The sequence below is a fragment of the Tachypleus tridentatus genome, chromosome 8 (assembly GCF_004210375.1).
Source record: "Tachypleus tridentatus isolate NWPU-2018 chromosome 8, ASM421037v1, whole genome shotgun sequence".
In the NCBI taxonomy this organism is placed as follows: Eukaryota; Metazoa; Arthropoda; class Merostomata; order Xiphosura; family Limulidae; genus Tachypleus; species Tachypleus tridentatus.
Genome location: NC_134832.1, coordinates 88282818 through 88306811, shown reverse-complemented (window position 1 = coordinate 88306811; position 23994 = coordinate 88282818). Strand labels below are relative to the sequence as shown.

At 32.1% G+C, this 23994-nt stretch overlaps 1 protein-coding gene across 2 annotated transcripts; it reads left to right on the top strand.

Moving 5' to 3' along the window:
• The first annotated feature begins 1393 nt into the window (after window positions 1–1393).
• LOC143222880 (homeobox protein OTX2-like) lies at window positions 1394–23774 on the top strand. Of its 2 annotated transcripts, none has more exons than XM_076450002.1 (3): window positions 1394–1924; window positions 20402–20565; window positions 21730–23774. In XM_076450002.1, the coding sequence occupies exons 1-3, from the start codon at window positions 1843–1845 to the stop codon at window positions 22267–22269; spliced, it is 786 nt and encodes a 261-aa protein (XP_076306117.1). In that variant the 5' UTR covers window positions 1394–1842; the 3' UTR covers window positions 22270–23774. The 2 variants fall into 2 exon arrangements, with proteins under 2 accessions (XP_076306117.1, XP_076306116.1); XM_076450001.1 differs by having other exon boundaries at window positions 1396–1924; window positions 20381–20565.
• The last annotated feature ends 220 nt before the right edge of the window (window positions 23775–23994 follow it).

Below are 23994 nucleotides of genomic sequence, written 5' to 3'. Positions count from 1 at the left end.
AAAATGCATATTTTTTCTTTATGTTCATTGGCCTTAAGATTTTTGCCAGCAGTGTATATATTTACTTCAATTGGGTTCCTCGTCATTATGAATTTTTTCAGTGTTTTGTTAATATTTTATCAATATCTTCAAAAGATTACTCGATATAGTGCTTATTTGCTATGCGTTCGTGGCATCTGTAGATATGACGAGTCACTATATAGAAATTTACACTACCAATAACTTACCATGCACACTAAGTCCAACAATTATTTTGCAAAATTATTCGGATAAGTTAGTGGCATATATAATCTATTTATTGTCAATATTCATAAGTCATCTTGTTTTTTTTTGTTATATAATCATTTTGTTTAGAAATTAGTTGGAAGTAACTGGATTCAAACAACTGGAGTAAAATGTCGAAGAAGGCTGGTTTTGCTAGCATTAAATCCATTCTAGATTAAATCATCAACTATATGGAAATTTCAAGGTTTCTGACTTTTCTTTTATATAGTAATATTTTTCTTGACTCTTTTAGTTATTTTATCGATTTTCTGACGTTTCCATTTTCGAAGTTATTCTTAACTTTTCAAAATTTGTTTCTTGTTCGACGCAGCTCATGAATGTCATTCAAACTTATTTTTACGTCCTTGACCACTCCTAAGAGTAACATCCGTGCTTTTTATGTTCATGCCCACTAGTGTATGTATTTCTTAAGTTTTTCTTGTTTGTGGTTGACCACTCCTGCATGCCTTTTCAGTTTTGTTCATTTCTACGGCTATTCATGCATGTTTTTCCCGAGTTATTTTTATGTTTGAGGCTTCTTTCGACTTTCCGAAGTTTTTTTTCTTCATATTCGTGGCTCCCCCTATATTTTTTTCCCAAAGTTTTATTAATGACCGTGGATTCTTCAGTTTGTTTAATGTTCGTGGGCCTTCACTGAGTTTTTCAGATTTTTAGTCTTTTTAAGAAGATTGAAACTGGCAAGAACATTAACGAATTAATAAGTTTTTGGATACTCAAAACTTTTCAGATTATTTTAAGGTTTTTGTCTACTTTAATATTCCAGGATTTTCAGCTTCAGATTACCACTAACTTTCAAAGTTTTTAGTCTTTATCAATTTTTTTTATTTTACAAGTTCTAAATCATATCAAAATAGTGTGGTACCTTTTAATAAAGTTTAAACATTTTAGAAAACTTCTACTAATTATCTTGTCTTAAATGTTTTGATTACATTATTTAATTCTCAACCACGTGCAGGCTGATTTTGTGCATATTATATCGTTGGTTCAAACTTAACATTGGCTAAAACCCTATTTCATTGACGGCATATATTTTAACCCTGAAGCCAATACCATTTTTCTTGACGTACGAAGTCCCACCTTTTTAGTCGTCGTTTATATGGCCGTGAAAAGTGATTGGTACGACCGTACAATGATCTACGCTAAATGCGGTGTACATCCGAAGCCGATATATGGCTGTTCAAGAGCCTAGTTACCCGTTACCGAACAACTCCGTAGGGACTTCGTGCTGTTATAGTATCAGGATAAAATTATTTTTGGCTGCACGTGTCTATTCGTTGCTAATGTTCACTGTCTGCTCATACTGTGTTTTCTGCATGGGGTCGATTACGTGCGTTTTACTCAAGTATCGCTCAAAGATATAATGTTTTCAACAAAGACAGTATAGAATAAACGGTACGAGAGTAAGGGTGAGGGTAAGAGAGTATTTCGTTCCTTTGTTAGTCCTGAACATTGCTTAGCTGAATAACCATCGACACCAACATCGTGGCGTTCCACGTGTCCAATTCGTCCTATTCACCTTTCTCGTCACTGGTGTATCAGTCGTCCTCCTCGTCAGGCATGGCCTGCCTGAAATCTCCTTCGTACTCCGGACTATCTACTGCTGGAGTTGACTTTTTGCACCCAACATTCGGATATCCTGGTAAGCTTCTTACTGCTTTTAGTTAGTTTTCTTTGATTTTATTTGTTCTTTTAACTTGAATTTTGAAAAATCGATTACCAATCAGCTTGCAGTTGCTAGTCGTAATACAGCAGTACATGAGAATGACAAGCAGAATTAGGAACAAAACAATGTCTGATTTATAGAAACAATGTAAGACTATACATTTTACTTGCTACCTAAATTATACTGAAAGCACTGAGAGCTTTGGTCATTCTTCGAGTTGTCGTCGTAATAACATTGAATGTCAGTCTCACTGTTCCACATGCTATATACCTTTCCGCTTAATACTCTCCATTAAAGCACATTGCTGGTCTACAATGTGTTTATTTACAATCATCTGTATGAGAAGGTTACTGAGATATTACAGTGTGATCGCTTCTTTAATGGCGTTGTTGATTACATAATACTACTACCGTGTTTCTCCGAAAATAAGACAGGGCATATATTAATTTTCACTCCAAAATATGACACTAGGGCTTATTTTCGGGGAATGTCTTATTTTGATATATTAAAAAAATGAAGTTACAAAGTAAAACTATTAAACTAACCATTTAAAATAAACTATTATTAAACTATTAAACTAACTGATTAATACTTAAACTAATTAACTAACTATTAAACTAATTAATAAATTAATTTTTTTTTATTTCTTTCCTCTTCCTGCCACTCTTAACTAGGGCTTATTTTAAGGGTAGGGCTTATATTAAAACTATCCCCAAAAATCACACTAGGTCTTATTTTATGGGTAGGTCTTATTATCGGAGAAACACGGTACTACAGTAACGTTCTTTAACAATGCTACAGGTATAGCTTGAAAAACTTGGACTTTGCTCGTTTGGATTGAAGAGCGTATTATTTGTGTATGTCTTCTAAATTCAAAAAATAGTCTGTAAATCTAAACTCAGAAGTTAAAGTTTTAATACTAATTTAATGTTCGCAACTAGCTCCATACAAAATCTTACGCAACTGTGTAAGTTTTAACGCATTATGTTTTAGACGCAAGACAACACACATCTTTTGTAAACAAGTTACAGATGGAAAAAAGTATGTTGTGAAAACCTGAAGTAGTGCTTAGCACTTTCAATACATCTCTCGAAAAATCATGTCGGCTTCAAGTTATATACAATTTTTATTGTGTTAAGATCAGGTCTTGTTTTTCAAGATTTGAATCTTACATGTCTAAATTGTCACATTGATAATAGATGGATAAAAATCTACCAATACCACAAATATAAACACTGACGTTAATCTTGCATGAATTTCACATTTTTTCTTCTTTCTTTGTCTAATGAAAAGAAAGAAGTTATGTGTACGCATGATATAACATAAATACTGCTTTAGACAATAAATAAATGTGCCAGAGTTACATATTTCGAAAATATGCACATACACATTTACTAGGATGGACTTCTATGTCTTTAACACAGTTTAGTAGAGCATTGCTGTGTTTTTAATTGTTTGGCTCCTCGTGGTCTGATATGGATGAGTTAGTGCATCACTTACAAAGGCGAAGATATTCAGGTAAGTCAAGTGTTGACTTGAAAGAGTCAGAAACTATCGGATTGTTTTGATAAGATATTCCATTCTTTATTAAGTTTGTTAACATGTAAGTATAATATATGGTCAAAGTATACCATAGCTCATCAGATGACCACTTAAAAGTTCAGTGTATTATGCACCCAATTAGAATTATTAAAGTCTACATTTTATTAAAATATTTTTTCTCGTTTGTTTTTTTTCACCGGCACTTAGAGGTTACTGGAAGGAAACTATTGGCTGAGAAGCTGTGTGTGAACATATTAACAACGATTTTCATGTGACTCTCCTGCAATATAACATATGCCACCAGACTAATACATAAACAACGCAAAGCTGAGATTATCTACATAACCAAGATCCCTAAACAATCGATAATTTAAAGATTAGTCTCGGGTCCCTTTAATGATTATCTATCATAAAAGCTGGATATCTATGTATTTTATTAGTTCAGATTGAAAGGTTGTATGTATCTATATCGTATTCGTACAGTGCTGCCCCTGAAATGCTTTATTCATTTGCTTTATTATTATTATTTTTCCACATTAAAATCTTCAGAGCAAATGTTAATTATGTGACAGTGATTTATACTCTTTGTAAGAATCAATTATACGACAATTATAGATATTCTTCATAAAAAGAAAATACCTAAAATGGATTTAATTTATATGTAGACTATAAAATATGACAGGTGAAATATTGTTCACCATTTCAACTTTCTTCCTGTATTGAATTTAATTCATTTTAGTTTACTAGAAATAGTTTTTAGTTTTGGAAAAATGAATCTGTTACGATTCTGAAATATGTTGTTAAAGGACTGTTGAGTATTGTATTATTACACACACGTAATAAGAAAACGTGAAATCCAACATTCCACGTGGGCTGTTGTAAATATGATAACAACATAACGGTACTATTTTTATCGTACTGTTCCTCTTCAGGTAGTGGATGATTTCAGCTTTTTTATACACAGAGGTTCCTTGCATGTATGACATCTTAATGCGAATATCGCCTATAATAAACCAAATAATATGCACAAAGAGTGAAAGAATGTTGTAGATTCAGGACACATATTACGAATGTTTTCAGGTTATTTTGAAACATATCATACAAACACATTACTTTTTGCAAAGTGAAATTTCTTCTCTGTTGTTAAACAAAGATGTGAACTGCATAAAATTTCAAAATACAGTATCTTTGTAGTACTAGCAATTCTTAGTTATCGCACGTTAAACAGCCGACAACGCTTTGGAAAAAAAGACAATTAACTGTTGAAAGTGATGAATGGTTTTTCTCTTACACGTATTTAATCTGGTGTGCTGATAAACTGTATGAATGTTTTATACTCTACCCAATGTATATTTGATTACATAATATTCCTTATTATGTAGATTTTAAAATGTACAAACAATAGTATTCCGGCTACTATTTGTTTGTTGTATACCAGGTGTCCTGAAAAATTCTAGATTAAATAAAATGAATCGTTGATAATGGATATAACGAATATAGTATGGTTATAAAACTATTAATTACACTCATCAAATTCTTAAAAATCCCTTTGAAACTAGAAAAATAATGTTGTGTTTAAAAATATACTAAGCCTAATACTAATATCTTATGACAAGTACAATTATAATTATGCTTCGTCAACTTATAAAAGGTGTTCACACCAAAACAGCTGTTGCTATAACAAATGGTTTATATAAATAAGTCTTCCGAGGAATATTGTGGTCGTTGTATCTCAACCGGTCTGAAGAGCTCTAGATTTAGAGAAACGCGTCGTTCGCAATTGATTTGGGAAATATTTTGTAAATGGAATACTATTATTCTAATTCTTGAAAATTTCTAAGGGACTAGATAAAGTACGTAATATAGTACACTTAATACTAATGTTTTATTACAAGTATAATTACGATCACCACATTCATGTAAAAAGACATGTTTTGGTAGTAGAGAAAATAATTAAGCCTTAAACTTTCCTATTGAACTGCACATTATTAGCGACTATCTAAATTATGTGACAGTATCTTACCAATAATTAATATATGTTATCACTATAATGTTATTTTTGGAAATAATCTATGGCACAACATTAAATTTTAAAAGGATCTAAAACCAAAGCAACGCATTGATTTATTTTCCGGCCCTTAATCTAGAATTATAAATGAATGAATTTTTCATTTCCATGAAGCAGCTATTTTGTATTTCTCATATACGTATTTCAAATTACATTAAACAAATATGAATATGGGGAAATACATCTTTCCTTAGGGTGATAAGTGATTAACGTTTATAACGAGTATCCATCTATCACCTTAAGAAGAACGATAAACTTAGTTTATTCTTTATATATGATAACAATGGTAAATTGCTTCCTGCGTTTTCTGTTATTTAGATTTTTTTAATAGTTTGTTTGAAATGATAATTCAATAGCGCTCTCATGATAACATTTTTTTTTCCAAATTACAAAGTAATTATTTAACTGTAAGTCTGTTCAATTTGTTATTTCAGAGACAAAAGTTAACAAGGTGGCACATTTATCAGGTTACTTGCGTTTTAGAGCTTAAAACAACTGCGGCACAATTAATGAAATTTCCGAGCTTAATTTTAATTTAAAGGGTACAGCCTGTTGACGAAGCTACAGAAATAACGGTAAAGTTAATGAATTTTCAAAGTTCAGGCCTTAAAGTTACCAGGACACGGCATAGATCACAAAGTACCAGGACAAAAAACTACCAAAACATAGTTAATTACATTTAGAACTTAATGTTGGCATGACATGAAAATGAAATCTTAGAACTTAATAATCCAATGACATAGTCAATAAAGTTTCAAAGTTTATATAAAGCTACCAGGAGAAGGTTTATGAATGCCAGGTATAAAAGATTGTTAGTGTAGATAGTACTATTAATTAATTTATTTTGTGTTTGTAATTCACTGATGTCGAGACTGTTACGATTTCTAGAAAACCTTTGTGATAGACGTTAAAATAACTGCTACCAAACAGGCAGAAACAGTAAAAAGTAAAGTCACGTGAAAGAGAACCTTGGTCAGAAAAAAGTTAGAACATAAATCTAACCGTCGTGGGGGTGAATGAATGGCCTAACGGTTATTATGTTAGAGTAAGATAAACATTTCAAAGAGATAAGGAGAATAATTTGTCTTGTCAAAGGGTATTCTAAACTAATTGAACCCCCCTGTGTGGGCTTTGGCACAAGGCAGACAATATATTGAAAGTTTAGGATAAAACTACTGTAACTCCCGCGACAGCGTTAGTGAATTATACATGGATAATATTGCGATAAAAATACAGAAAAATAGCTATCTGTTGAGTCCATCGAGGGAAATCGAGCCCCTAATTTTAGCGTTGTAAATCTGTAGACTTACCATTGTACCAGAGAAGAACTACATAGTGTATAAGATACAACTATGATCTTCATAGTGTAAAGAAGTTTTGTACATACGTTTAAGTTGTTTCGAATATATATGTTAATTTAAAAACAAGTAGAATGCGTGCTATTTGTTTCTTGTTGAATTTGCCGTCAACAAGTCACAAACATCTATTGTAGAAGAATCTTTAGCGCAATAGACACATATATTTATATTATTATATATGTCTTTATATGTTATACACTTATTGCCAAATAAAGTAACTGAATGAATTGTAGCAATAAGTAATACACAAACATATATGTATAGCCTTTTATAAAGGCATGGTTTGTAGGCCCCTAGAGGTTCTGAGATAATAAGAGAGTACCATAATTTTCTTGACTTTTCCAGGTTTTGGGATAAATTTCAAGTTTATCTGACTTTTTCATCCTTTTTTTCAAGTTTTTTTGGCTTTTCCATATATTCCTGGTTTGTAACTATCTTGCGAACAAACACTGTTGACGATACAGAACACTACAGTGTGTAGTTAGTGTTATTGCACATGGAACTCAATATATGAACATTTTAAACAACTTCAGGAGCACTTTTATATTTGTATTACATTAATTATACTAGATGGAACATGATTCGTCATAAACACAATTGTATACAAAAGATATATTTTTATTTTAAATGTAACTGTAGTTTCAATGTTGTGATTCACTGTGAGAGACCAAACCATACGCCTATTAGTATTGTTACGAAAACAGCTCTTTCAAAACTTTATACAGAAAAGTTTGTTTTCAACATAAAACCGCAATACTGAGGTCAAATACTGGCATGACAAAATTATGTTTAGTGATATACGTTTTGCGATTAAGTTGGTTTGCGAAAACATTAACACAACAACATTTATCACTACAAACAGCATTTTTTAGCTTAACATTGAATGAATAGATACATTTACAGAAATTTTGCATCATACCAAAAAATATACGTCGAGAAAAATGACGGACATCATAAACATGTGAGGTAACTTCTGCAACACTAAAGTCTGCGGGCTTATTATTAGTTGTATAGTGGCAATACATTTTGGTCGAAGAGCTAGGTAAGTCCTAATAAATTTCCAAATCTTGAATTTTTCATGTACATGAAATGTGTATTTGAAGCATTTAACGCATTTATAAAGATTAACCACCTATCAGTTAAACTTATATAACCAACTGACATATCATAGTGATAATAATACATACAACTAATAAAAATATGTGTATAAGTAAGTGCCCATTAAGCCTATTTCTAAAACTACCCAGAAAGATCTCATTCACTTTGGAAGTAAGCATAAAAATGAAAAAGAACAAAATATTGTAATGACGTTACTTTGTATATGATGACGAGTTTTACTTCTTATGACATCTTTTACAAGGGATCTGTGGTTTAAAAACTAACTTCCTTTTCATTAAACGTCTTGTAACCTCACAGTTTGTGTTGCAATCACAATCACAGTAGAACATTAATTGTTCAGCTAATTCACAAAACTTACCAATAGCTGATTTGTGAACCTCCAGAATATGTGATTTTATCAACTCACGTTTTGAGTCGACTGTGCGTCTTAATAAAAAAATATATACAGTTATACGAACTGTATGAATGACGCTGTTTTAAAGTTAACGTTTTCAAAATTTCTACTTATTTGATGTTTAGACAACTGATAGAAGTTTGTAAAATCTTTCATTCTAAATACATAATTCTTACTCATTATTATTATTTTATGTTATTATTCGCATAAATTTAAATAAAACAGGATAGAATGTGACCTAGAATTTAGTGCATCATGCTATGGATCGAGCTGTCTAAGGTTCAATACGTAATGTTGCTAAACATGCTTCGCAATTTCAGTTGTGAACGTGGTATGAAAATCCAATTATTAGGTTCAAAGAGCCAGACGAAAATGCTGGTGATTGTTTGTCCTCCTTCTGGTCAGTAGTTCAAACTCGAGGACGGCAGACCTGAACGTTAGGAGTCTGTGACCTAGCCTAGCCGTTCAGTTGAATAAGGTTCTGCTCAGGTTGAACATTCGAATTTTAATTTCTAAGCATAGTATGCTATGCAAGTTGTTTTGTTCGTAAAGTTTGGTTTTAAATTACGTTATTTTTAATGTTGTTGTCATAGGACATATTCCTGCTATAAAAATATCTTGTTGTGTCAAGAAAATGTTGAAACTTCTTCGAAGACAAGTAATATTAATCTGCGTAGATTCTCCACATATGTCGTATCTATATAAATATAATATTACTAACTGTTGTATGTCCATTTAATACTTTGCAGGATTTACATCAAATTTGATATAAAGGTTCATTGGGTCCATAGAAAGATACATACAAGTTTTCAGTTTTGCATTTTGCGTTTAGCGATTTTTATGTGTGTTTTCCACCACCACTTCGCCCCCCTGTTGATGAATCTTCAACAAATTTGGTATGAAAGTTCATTGAATTCATGCGGAGATACAAGCAAACTGTAGTTTCACGCTTTGTGTTTCGCAGTTTTTAATGGTGTTTATGCTTTTTGTCACTGTTACATATAAAGTAGGCAACTTTTCATGTCCTAAGATAACCTCTCATTAATCATGAAAACTAGAAGTAAAACAAAAACCGTCTCTGTATTAAATAACAGCAACAAAATCTGTGGTGAAGAAATGTATGTTAATAACAATCCAAACTAAACATTTGTAATTTCATCTAATCAGGAACGGGTACTCCAGCTAGTAAACAATAAATAAGCAGGGTCTTGGCTTTTCTTTCACCTATATATAGTTCTACTCACAACACAAACAGGGACACATGTTGAACTGTGATGTAAATGTCTTCTAGAAGGCATGGTACTTTGTGGCGCAAAGTGGAGTAATAAAAGATTATTTCAAACCTTCAGGTAGTTATTAAATGTGTGTGTGCATTGTTTTTTCTTATAGCAAAGCCATAGCAGGCTATCTGCTGTGTCCACCGAGGGGAATCGAGACCCTGATTTTAGCGTTGTAAATTCAAAGACTTACCGCTGTTCCAGCGGGGGACTAGTTGTTAAATAAGGTCATTGGAAGCTGAACAGCTTACTTTATGTATGTGCGTCATTCCAAGAAGATCTTAAAACGTTTTTTTTCTTCCTACAAACATAATATAAGGATTGGTTGTCATATTTGTAAAAGTATACTGTTTAAATAAACAAACAGATGAACAGATCTGACCTCAAAAGAAATATAAAACGAAAAAATAAATTAAAACTGCACGGCAGGTGCTGTTGATCACATCCTCTTAGCTGTATTACTTTCTGTTACCCAATTAATTTGTAGGTTTAATAGAGAGCTCTATGAGGATAAATGGAAATAACAATATTGCAATACAGCAACTAGCAGTACGAGATATATAAAATATGATAATATAGAGAAATAGTGTTATTAGGATTCTGATAAATAACTTTAGAACAAAATATAACAGCCAGAAAGTGAATCAGAAAAGCAGAAGAATAGAGAATTATTTCGTCGTTAAGGTATAGCAAAGGTGCACTGAATTGATACAACTGTGATAGAATGAAGAACAGCTGCGATTTAAGGAAGGAAGAAGAAACAGTAGCCTATAGAATAACACCTATGTTAAAAAGCAATAGAACAGCAGTAATAAAAAGTAAGCAAATGAAATTATACCTTCTAAATTCTTAAGCTGATTCTGTCTTTTTCTAACAACTGCCAAACTGATTCTGTCTTTCTCTAACAATTGCCAAGCTGAGTCTTTTTCTAGCAATTGCCAAACTGATTCCAGCTTTCTCTAACAACTACCAGGCTAATTCTGACTCTCAGCTTTATTTTCTCAACCTACGTTTTGTCTAGAGATTATTTTATCAAAGTCAAAAAGGAATTTTCTTATAAATCTGGAGATATATCAAACGTTTTAAAACTCGGGCATTACGATATATATTAGAAGCATTAAATCGGTACATATCTAACTGAAACAATGCTTTGTTAAAGGCAGCTATTTATCAATGAGAGCTTGTTATCAATAAGACACAAAAAAAAATCACTATTAAACAGACAAACTCAAACTCGTGCATGTATGTTCTTTCCCGTTAGAAAAAATCAGCATCAAAACTATAGTTAAAAATTTGATTAGCCCGAATGGTGTTCCCCAGTGGGACATTAGTAAGTTTTCGGATTTACAACCCTAAAACCAGGGATTCGATTCTCGATGTGGGTTTTCAAGAATTAAAATGCACACACCCGTACTAAATGATCACTATATGTAGCGTTGAAAAAACTTAGAAAATAGTATAAAGTGTTTCCATACACTATAAACGTCGTTGAGAATTTGATTAAACAAAAAGTGGGCTGAATTAGTTATTTGTTGGATGACTTTTCTGTAACTGATTTCTGTAAAACAGAGTCTCCTTTAACCCCCCCTCTCGCGTACGTGTACGGAGGTACAGTACTAAACTTTATGGTTCGATTTCTTATTGTGGATAGAATTTAAATATCCTAATGTGTAGCTTGGATCTAAAATAAACAAACAACATTTTCCGAGGCTTCCATTCGTGTTTGTTCTATTTTAAAACTTTTATTTTAACTGTGGAAAAAAACGACGCTGAAGGATAAGTAAAAGATTAGGTAATTATAAAAATCTGTCTAATCAACAATATATCCATACACAAGGCGGTTTTCTTAGGAAACAGCTATCTTTATCATTACCCATCCTAAAAGGACTCGAATTGTGTTTACAGTATATATATTAACATATACATGTTATAGACAGCGATTGATAATGGGTTTTAGCACCCAGATCCTAACCCCTTTTTGAATTTATAATTCATACCATCGAAGAACCCACTTGAAGTGACATATATATTATACAGACGGTTGAACGGGTATTCAAAACACAAAACAAGTAACTTTGTATTAGAGGTATAATTTCACACTGTTTTGCTAAAGTTAATAAATATAACATTAAGTGTTATATTTTTACATAATTCTTTCATCGTAGCTGTGCAGAGTTGAATAATTGTCTGTACGCTTTTCATGTAGTAAAGATAATTTTGAAAGATATACATATTCATAAATATTGCCAAATGTCTGACCATGAACACGAATGTCGTTGTGAACATTAGGTTTAGGTTTTGATGTTAAAAACATCAATACTACAAGAAACTGATTTTTTTCACTATAATATATATGATCAGTGATTAGCGGTTTTATAGGTGTAGGATCTTATCTCTTGTGGAAAGAGGTATATGGCAATCATAGGCGCAGTTCGGCAAGTTCACAATGTGCGATTACCAAGAACGCTGACCTGTTGTTTGTTTTTCAGATTATTTTAGAAATGGGATATGTAACTATGTATAATACCAATTTAGTCAGACAGTTCTCAAGAAAACCCAGTCTTAAAATTTAGTTTTTAAATTAATATATTGAGTATAGAAGGCAAAATGATAAACATATTTATTCTGTTTCGTTAATAAAATGAGAAAAATAATATTTTTGAGAGTGGAGATTTCTGCATGTCTTTATTCATTTTGGGTTGTTTTTTTTTAATATATAAACTTAAAAATATGGTAAGTCTTTAGCTGTCAAGTTGTGGCTATAATTTAAAATAGTTTATTGTAGCAACTTTTCATGGTTATTATTAACAAAACATTGTATGGACTGAAATTATTGTTTAAAATTGCATTAAATCATGCATGCAAATCAAGCAGTTTTGTATACATTTAACACGCGACTTACAAATGGAAACACGGATTATTCAGAGAATCCTTTTACTCTGTACTTAATTTTGTTTTTTATATTTAAATTTTGCCAATAACTTATGCAGCAACATATTAACATGTTATATTAAGTAACATATTTATTATCATAGTTACATATTTTTAAAGATGCCACTGTCTACAGTCCTAACAAGCCGATATTCCATGAATGAGAGTAAATGAGATCACACAATCCATTAATAGTTGGAGGGAAGTGGAGACATGACCAGGAATTATGCGCTTGTGTGTTGTTTTAATAGGAGTAAACATGACATATTTGGTGTCATTTTACGAGAGATAAAAATGATGAATACATTCTGTTTGAAAAGTTTTCTTTAACTCTCCAGTGTGAGAGATAAAACTAATGAATACATTCTGTATGAAAAGTTTTCTTTAACTCTCCAGTGTGAGAGATAAAAATAATGAATACATTCTGTTTGAAACGTTTTCTTTAACTCTCCAGTGTGAGAGGTAAAATAATGAATACGTTCTGTTTGAAAAGTTTTCTTTAACTCTCCAGTGTGAAAGATAAAAATAGTTTAATATATTGCAATTGAAATGTTTTCTTTAACTCACCAATGTGAGACCATAGGCAACCCCTTAGTTTGCTTATGTTTCAAGGCACTGACTATATATGTGTTGACAAACGTCAGGTATTAGAAATATTAAATTATTATGCCCCTGTTATAAACTTATTCTACGCATATAGAAACCCTGTTAAACTGATGATGTTCTTGCTCGTTTACGTAACCTTTGTTGTTCAGATGGTTTCGTTAAGTGACCTGACCTCTGGAAGATGGTTTCTGAGATTTTTTACTAAAAAAAAGATTGAGAAATGAAATAAATATACATTATTATTTTTGGGTGAAAGTTACATCATACATTGTTTGACCAGTTCTTCTTTCCCAGTGACGCCTTTTTTTAATGCAATTGTATAATACCAATTATTAAACTGATTGTTTGAAGTATTTTTTTTAATTTGCTCAGTGACCTTTAAACCCTGGTTACGCTAGAGAACTTAGGGTATAATATAGTTCAACGGGTCTCCAGTTTACCCTACTCTGTTTTCTTTTGTTCCATGTTATCGTACAGTAACATATATACCTGGATATGCAGATAAACCATAGATTCTTCATCAGTTTTAATCTATATGCAAATGTATAGGGATTCTCGACTGGCCTGAACAGATAGGAAAACTGCAAATACAATATATGGTCGAACAGGGATTATGTCCCCAGGTCTAATCCTTCCTTGGTAGTAACTTTAACAACACGTAAAGTGTCTTTCACTTTCATTCTACTAGTCTACTGTAACCTGGACTTTCTAGTGCTGTAAAATGAATGAAGCTAAGGGATAAATAAATAAACGTTAAAAAAATAATGTTCAACGTCTTTAACAGGATAAAAGACTTGGCTCAAAGGTAACACAGAAGAAGTCTGAAAAAGACAAACACATAAAATATGAATGACAAAAAACACCTGGATTTAACTTCTCCCTCTGACAGCTATATAGAAAGTACAAACTGGTTGTCTGATTTTCTCTTTATACCAATTGCAAGGAGAGAAATCTTATTGTTTGTTGGGAATTAAGCACAAAGCTACACAAAGGGCTATTTGTGCTTTACCCGCTACGGGTATCGAAACCCGGTTTTTAGCGGTGTGAGTTCGCAGACATTCTTAAATAATGCTTTATTATTATATTAACAGTGCCCTCTAGGAATGTAAAATTAAATTAAACGTTTCTAACACTGAACCTCTAGTACTTCCCAACGTTTTGTTTCGAGAATGTTTTCTCTGAAAGCAGTCAATAAAACACAAGTATATCGAGAAAGAGATTTAATTCATGGACAACAACAGCTAAAGATAAAACTTATAACCATTAAATGTTTGTTTATTTGTTAAAAAATTCACTAATTTCTACAGATTTCTTTATTGTTATATTTTTAAAGAGAATGAAAGATAAAATAAATAATTAAACGTAAAGTATACTTGAAAAATAAAGCAGACACAAAACAAACATCCAACACCAGGGTCCAAATAATAGGGTGGATCGTTATGTAATGTGTTCTGTTTTTGAGGTGCCGGAGAAGTAAGACCCAAACTGTGCTGGAAGTACACCGTTTATTCAGTTTAACCTCTACCTTGATGGTCTCACACGATTAGAAGTAAAGAGAAAAGGAGCAGATGTGGGTGCTCTAATCCACAATCCGACATCTTTCGCTGTCTATAGCCAGATGTATGAAGGAGGTTACTCACAAAAAAAAAAATTAAAAAAGCAGTAAGACAACAAAACTGCCCTTGAAGTTAATATTCTATCCCCCAGTATGTTGGTTCGACGTAAATATCAAGATATTAAGGTACTAGTATTCTAAGTGCAACCTTTTATTATTGGGTAACTCCCATCTTCTAGAGACCTTTCCATGCTACTCTCTGGATCTTCAATGGTTCTAAAGAGATCCATACAGTAACCAGGACTTATGTGGAAAACTATTTAGTCCACCTCCACAAGACATACAATTGTCCAAATAAGCAATTATCATTATTTTACCTACAATAAATATTAATATCATTTTTATTGTGTTTATTATAATTTTTATTTATGCCATTATTTATTTTGAAATTTATGTAGATTTTTATAGTTATTATAAAATAATTTAAAATGTTTAATTAACTTTTTCCATCAAAGCCATTAAAATTCAGTTTTTATACTAATATACTTATATTATATATTAAGAAATGTACATTGCTACACATTAAGAAGCTGTGAATATATAATAAACTGTATTAAATTTGTTTGTGCATTACTATTTGGAGATGGAAGTCCAAATATTTCAACTGTGAAATCATTTCTTTTGTCATAAATATTAATATTACTATAATTATTAATTATCTTAACATCTAAATGTAAATAAGGTGCTTCAGTATTTTATATAGGGGTGTTTTGCAGTCCGTAGAACTGTAGAGCAAATGTTAACAATATGGTTACTTATTACTTATAACTAGTATTAATACTAGTTATATTGCCAATATACCTATGTGTTATGAAAATAGTTTTAGATTCATAAATTTATAGGTTTATAAATCTATTTTTGTAATAATAAAAATATAAGTTAGCAACACAACTTCAATAGTTTGGCCCCATCAATATACCTACTATTTTTTTATGAATATGCTTACCATAGGTAATTATCACACAAGCAAAACCTCAATATGTTTTAAATGTTATTAGAAATAAAAGTTTGATTTCTACTTTCATGGGTAGATCAATAAATTGATCTATTAAAAAATTTATCACCATAACCAAATCATTAAGTCATATAGTTGTAGGTGACACAGTGAAATTGTATGTTTGATTTGTATCTGGTTATTGTTTTTTATTTAAATTTTCTAGACTTTTATGCCAGGTTTATTGTTTTTCATTATTCAGAAACTGTTTATCATTTATATTTAGTTGTAACTGAAGAAATAACTGAGTTAGTAATTTACATAATAATACGTTTCAGTATAGTTTTTATTGAACTGGAAATAAAACGAAATTTATGTAATTAAGGTATTGTATACAGATAAAGTAATTTTAAATATGGAATTTTATTTAAAATAATTGTTTTCACCTAATATCTTCTTTAGACATATTTTGTAGCTTATAAATCTGTGTAGTATTTATCTCATTACTCATAATTTATGCATAAAACGTTTGCAGATAAAGCCAAACTTACAGCTGACTTTATTGACAGGCACAGTAATATATTTCTCTTGTACTTTATGGATTTTAGCTTTAAACTGGAAAAATGTTAAATTCATTGGGCATTTATTTAAATTAATAAAAGCCAATTTATCTTTAACACTTTAAATCATATAATATCTCCAATCTAAAAATCAGTTTAGAGGATAATATGTAGAATATTAAACCTTAAAATATAATCATTTATATTTTCTTTATAGCATTTAATTTTTTTTTTACATTTGTTAGCTATTTTATTTTTATTATTTTCTCTGTGATTTTCCATAAACATTTATCTTTTATTATGTCCAAATGTTCATTAATAAGGTGTTTATGAAAGGAATCTGCCAAAAAAATTGAGTAGCAATTACATGGTAAATTATACATTTTATTTATATCTAAATTATATTTTTAAATCCTTGTAATTAGATGTAAGTAGTTCTACTGGAATTTCATATTTAAAAGTGATATAAAATATTTTAAAGGAAGAATGTTTTGTATTACAGAATCATACAATGTTTTAAAAATTTGCAAATCATTAACAATTTTATGTTTGAAATCAGTTACTGTGTATGGTGGTTTTCTTATTGGTAATTATTTAATTTTATCATTTAAGTTATTTGCCTTAATTCTAAATTTTATAATATCGAATATTAAATGTTTGGCAAAATTACTTTTGAAAATTAAATGTTATTACGGATTTTGATAACACTTTTAACACTGACATGTTTAGTTCATATACATTTTTCTAGAAATGAGTGGGAATATTGATAAGTGTATATAACTTACTGCACAAATTTGTACACAACTCTGTAAAAGTGGCTTATTTTATTTTATTTTTACCTTTCTTCTAATTTTTCGTTTTGTAAGTTTTTGTTGACAGTATTTAAACAAAGGCATTACCAATACAGTTCTTATTACTTGAACTGATAGCAACAGAACCATTATAATCTTGATTTAATCCATAAAGATGTAAAATTTTATAACTAAGAATTTAAAAATTCTCCTTTTGTAATTGTTTGTTTCTGTCTTAACAATTTCCTGAACTGTAATCACTGTTGAAGCAAGGGAGTAAATTCTGAAGTGTTCTAATTCAACCGAATTTAGAACCTTATTTTTAATTTGAGATTTTTGCAAATTCGTGCGATTGTGTAATGGATTAGAAGTTTATCCCACACATTGCATATTCGACATGCTAATATATAAATTGCATGTCTTACTTTACAAAAGGAACAGCTATATAAAACTAGATGAATAGGACTAAGAGAAGGACATGTGAGGCTTCGCTCACTTCCACATTTTATAACATTTGTAGCCAGAAGAAGAAAACTAATAAACAGCCAGTTTGACTGAATATAACTGACAAAAAGAATAGCGTGTTCTGAATTTCGCGCAAAACTACACGAGAGCTATTTGTGCTAGCCTTCCCTAATTTAGCAGTGAAAGACAGAGAAAGCAGCTAGTCATAACCACCCACCGTCAACTCTTTGCGAATAATAAGCTTGGCCGCCACATTATAGCGCCCCCATTAAACAAAAAGCATGTTTGGTAGGCAGGGATTCGAACACGCGACCCTCAGATTAAGCAACAACAACAAAAATTAAATGGCATGCGCATAAATTACTACAGCAACACAGTAGATTTATTGATACTAATTATTTAAGTAAACTACAGAAATGTTATAAACAGATTACATTAAAAGAAAGAATAGCGTGAATTCCCCACGATATACCCAAACCTTAGAATAAATGTAATTTAATCTTAAATAGAAATAAAATAAAAATAAGTAAATAAATATTTGGAAAGATAAAAGCGCAGCCACAAAAGAAATATTTAACATCAAAACACAATCATAGGGTTGGTCATTAAGTAATGTGCAGTGGTTTTATGAGGTGTTGGGGAAGTAACATATATATATATATGTATAGCTACCTAGGCCGAGTCACCAACAATTCCTACTGCTTCTCCTGGATTAGGGCCTGGTATGGCGTAGCGCGTTAAGGCGTGCGCTTCGTACTCTGAGGGTCGCGGGTTCGCATCCCCGTCGCGCCAAACATGCTCGCCCTTTCAGCCGTGGGGGCGTTATAATGTGACAGTCAATCCCACTATTCGTTGGTAAAAGAGTAGCCCAAGAGTTGGCGGTGGGTGGTGATGACTAGCTGCCTTCCCTCTAGTCTTATACTGCTAAATTAGGGACGGCTAGCACAGATAGCCCTCGAGTAGCTCCTCCTGGATTAGGGCCTGGCATGGCCTAGTGCGTTAAGGCGTGCGCTTCGTACTCTGAGGGTCGCGGGTTCGCGCCCGAGTCGCGCCAAACATGCTCGCCCTCCCAGCCGTGGGGGCGTTATAATGTGACGGTCAATCCCACTATTCGTTGGTAAAATAGTAGCCCAAGAGTTGGCGGTGGGTGGTGATGACTAGCTGCCTTCCCTCTAGTCTTATACTGCTAAATTAGGGACGGCTAGCACAGATAGCCTTCGAGTAGCTTTGTGCGAAATTCCAAAACAAACAAAGAAACCTCCTGGATTAACTTACCAGACTGCCGCTAGTATGACGTAGGAGGAGTGAGATCCTACTTCGTGTGTAAGTTAATTTTGTATGTGTGTTTTAAGTAAAATGAACATTAACTATGTACAGTTACCACACTTCATATGTCTAATTTCAGAATGAATCTGAAATTAGACATATGAAGTGTGGTAACTGTACATAGTTAATGTTCATTTTACTTAAAACACACATACAAAACAACGAACAACAAAAAATTTCTTTTATGAACATACATAAATAGCCTAAATGTATAATTTTGCTAATTACCGTAAATTTGTTTCCTATGCTCTCCACTTATTACTTAAAGCCTATTAAAGGTTCTAAGGAAATATATTTTCACTATAAAAGAAAAAAAATTTAAACATTACTGAAACCTGAGCTTTTCTAAAGTAAAAGTGTAAATGTTAGCGCTTGTGTCACATTGAAAATAGACTTTATGACCTATTTATCTTTCTACTTACACACACACACACACACACATTTATATATATATGCACTGTCAATCGATAAATAATGATTATTATTGACATAATATTAGTATCTGGCTTAGCATTCACTGGCAAGGCAGCAACATAATCCTTAAAGGTTTGAGAAACTAAAATTTTTACATTTTGTTTTACATCATTTCTGTAGAACGTCCCCCGGAGAAACAGCGGTAAGTCTTCGAATGTATAACTCTGAAATCAGGGGTTCGATTTCCTTCGGTGTACACAGCAAATAGCCTTGTGTGATTTTCTATAACAAAATATAGGTACTATGCAACTTTTACGTTTGATTTGTGAAGTCCTTGGCCGTGAACTATACCACAAGCCCGACAGATTTTTTTTGCACGGACAAAGCTTTTGGTGGGGCATTAAAAAGCTTTCAATTATTCTAAGTTGTTTCTCACTTTGATCTCTTCTTGTAATCTGAAAATACATTTATGTATTAATAATTTTACATCAGCACACACCCGTCAGATGGATCAACTTTTAATTGTAAAAATGTTATTAAGCAGACCTTGAGCATACAAATAGCTATTGGAAATTATTCTAAGTCAATTTATCATACATCAAGTTCAGAGATATAGTTTAAAAGTTAGGTTGCTGTTCTTGATCGTAATGTTACGATTTTCATTATATAAGATAGTTTAAGAAGTCATAACTTGATCGATTTCGAAAGGTGAATCATTCTTCTTCGTGGGCAAACTGAAAAAAAAATACGTTCTAAACACTAAAAATAATCTTAAGAAAAGAAAGGAAATAATCAGTTTACGCAACGAACATGATTTTTTCTTATGGCATTTTCTGTAAGAAAACAACATGTAAAAATTTGCAAAGATCAGTTTTTATACATAATATTCCTAGACTTAGATGAAGTTTACAGTGCAAACATCACACAGCCCTAGTAATAGCGCTAAACTTTTTGTATGTGTCACTGTAAAGCTGGTGTGAATATTATGGAAATTTTATAACACAACTAATCTTTTGTATCTTATAATACCAGCTCCCCTCTCGTCCTCTCCAGCACCTCCTGGAGCCAATTCACGAAAACAACGACGAGAAAGAACAACATTTACACGATCCCAGTTAGACATTTTAGAATCTTTGTTTAGTAGAACCCGTTATCCTGATATTTTCATGCGTGAAGAGGTAGCATTGAAGATCAATCTACCAGAGTCAAGAGTCCAGGTAAGACTTTTTTAGTTTGCGAGAGTCCAAAATACTGGTTAGTTTTTGTTTCTTAAATTGCGTAACTTTCTAGAGCCATGAATACAACTAAGAACTCGAAGGTGGAGGTAAAGGTGTTGGAGAACCAATCTGGGTCCAAGGTGAAGTAAGACCTTTGTGGAAAAAAAAACAACGTGGGCCCTGTGGAAGAATAAATCCAGGTTCAAGGTGAAGTTTAAGGCTTTGTGGAATAAGTAACATGGGACCTAAGTTAATTTAATAAGGCCTTTTGATATAATCAGTCTTGACTCAAGTGAGGTTATGGTCCGGTGAAAAATAACAGCCATAGTCTAAATCTTAGGATAAGGCCTTCTGAAAGTGTTCAACTAATTAACAATAATAATACAAGTTTGGTTTGCAACTATCCAAGAGTAAATAAGATTATGTAGAAAATTCAAAGTACCAATGTATCGAAACTGCTAGAATCCAGAATATAATTAAAATATGTTTAACCTGCATATGTATTGGTAGAAAAATTTGAAAAAAATGTTAAATTCTAAAATATCGGTAATACCTTTAATAGTTTAACTCGACCAGGTAAAATGTGAAAATAATATTGAATTTTTTTACCAAAACAAAGTAATAACTAAATAAAATCTGAAAAAAGAACTGATCTTAGAAAAATGTTTGAATATTAACGGAAAAAATATTAATCACTAATAATAGAGTAATATATTTCAAACAAACAGGCTTTTGAATAGATAATAAAACTTGTAGACATTGTATCTTTATCATTTCGTGAATTGTATTTCCGTGGATACATTTTAGTATTCCCATTCTGTAATATATATACTAGTTTCATTTGTTTGTTTTAGGTTTGAGACGGATTATTGTTAGCTTTCGTCTATATCCTTTTTCATAATGAAACAAATCATCCAAGCTATATTTAAAAACACTTTTCCTTAGATGTTAAAACAGTTATGTCTACCTACCTGTAGTGTAACACATAACTCTATTTTATTCCATGAATTATAAAACAACCTATGATCACTTTACATACTCGCAAATTTTGATAGTTTTCTTCAGTCACTTTGTACACACGAATATTCCTGTACAAACATCGCATTTCAGTGAACTTTAATAAACAGAAATAAATGACGTATGTGTAATTATTCTGTTTCTTAGGTGTGGTTTAAAAACCGTCGAGCCAAGTGTCGTCAACAGCAACAACAACAAAACGACGGATCGTCAATGAAAAGCTCGCGCTCTAAAATAAATAAAGTTGCTCATTCAACCACAGCTTTGCAAAATAACATTCCTCGGAAATTAGCATACAAGTCTGCCCCTGTACCATCGCCCTCCCCACCTTCTGTGACGTCTGATGGCATAAGCACTATATGGAGTCCAGCAATTACTCCGATGTCTGACCTGATGTCCAACAACAGCTGTATGCAGAGAACGTCCTATCAAATAGAAAACATTAACAATGCCAGTCACTGTTGCCCTCAGGGTTATGGAGCGACGTCTTACTATGGAAACATTAGGACGGATTATTTCCCGTCACCCATGCCACAAACACAGATGGGCATATCGACGGCGAATATTCCAGTCATGGCATCGCATGTAACTCCACGAACCTCTCAGATCAACGGAAACATTTCATCGTACGAGTGCATAGAGTATGGAGGTGAGAAGCCACCTGCATGGAAGTTTCAAGTATTATAAGAAGAATTATTAGGTGTTTAACCTTTGACTCTGTGGATCGCCCTGTTCAACAGGACCATTTGATGAAAAGAATGTAAAAAGTACAGTCTTAAGAAACCACCTAGTGGTAGCTTTCTTTTGAGACATGTGGAGAATATTTTAATTTAGCGAGTTTTCCACCACTAACTTATATTCTATTTTGCAATTTACTACTATATGATCAGTGTCGACTAAATTACTCAACTGTTAGTACAAAATATTCACATTAGCTTGGATTTCACGCACAGGCTAGAAACGTTCAAGTTACATTTGTTTGATTTCTAAAAAATCATCCAAGTTTTGTATTAAAGAAGTCGCGTTTGATCTTTAGAAATAGTTAACGCTAATTTGATTCCCATAAAAATTCAATAAATTTGCTTCCAGTTTTCATCTGAATAATAAAACGAATATTGCCAGAACGGCTGGTATGGGTATTAACACTTTTATTGATAAGCAGTGAAACAAAGTTTCGACCTTTCTAGGTCATCTTCATATGACCTAGGAAAGTCGAAACGTTGTTCTTTACTTATCAATAAAAGTGTTAATATAATACTAGCTGTTCTGAGATGCATTTTTATTTCAAGTGGGTTTCTCGTTATAAAGACAAACGAATCTTCTCTCATGACAATCCAAATCCTAAATTTGTAATACTACTTAAAAATGAAATACTTTCCAACTACATGTAACACTGATTATAGATAATCGGATTTTATGAACCTATTCATGACTCTGAAATTACTCAGTAAGAGTTGATCTTAACACAGAAAATATATGGCAACGGTAAGTTCGATTTCCACATAATGCTATTTGTTCTCTGCTTACCTGGTTTCTACCGTTGTGCCACTGGGAGGCTTAAGAAATTTGAAAGGATTTTATAAATAATGGAAACATTTTCAAGTATAATTAAGAAATATATAATTTTTTTTCATACATATTGGTTGATTGTTTTCCTATAATATAGCGTATATTAAACTGAGGTCCGAGCATAGTCTAATGACTCACGTGCTGAGTTGCAAATCGAAAGTACAGAGTGCGAGCCATAATATGCCACTGAACTTGAAGTACGAAGTATTTCGACGTGACAGTCAATCCCGCTTGTTGTCATTTAATTACAGGTAACAGTATTGTCGACTGTTCGCCCTTTTTCTGGTCAGTTGTTAAAAACAAAGGATAGCTATGTCTACACCTTAGTGTTTCTTATCTTACCGTTTAATCCATTTGTCGCATGAGGCTGAAAATACCAAATACACTCGAAACATTTCCCTCTGAAACGTTTCATTGTGTGTCATTTATAACACAAAAGTGCCTTAAGAGCAATATTCATTCCATTAACAGGTATACAAAGTTATTCCGAAATTTGTAATATATAAATAAAAACTGCCCTTTGTTCTCTAACTAATATACTATCAAAGATGATTGAGTTTTCTTTACTTGAAACACGTTGCCTTAGTATAAACTTGTGATGTAAATAAAATTTATTTTGGAGGTTGAACTGTTTGTTTGTTTTTGAATTTCGCGCAAAGGGCTATCTGCGCTAGTCGTTCCTAATTTAGCAGTGTATGACCAGAGGGAAGGCAGCTAGTCATCACCACCCACCGCCAACTCTTGAGTTATTCTTTTACCAATGGATAGTGGGATTGGCCATAACATAATAACGCCCCAACGGCTGAAAGGGCGAAAATGTTTGATGCGACGGGTATTCAAGCC

Coding starts and splice junctions, on each gene's coding strand:
- LOC143222880 (XM_076450001.1), top strand. CDS start 1,843: ATGGCCTGCCTGAAATCTCCTTCGTACTCCGGACTATCTACTGCTGGA. Junction 1,925..20,380: donor CCCAACATTCGGATATCCTG/GTAAGCTTCTTA, acceptor TTATAATACCAG/CTCCCCTCTCGTCCTCTCCA. Junction 20,566..21,729: donor TACCAGAGTCAAGAGTCCAG/GTAAGACTTTTT, acceptor TCTGTTTCTTAG/GTGTGGTTTAAAAACCGTCG.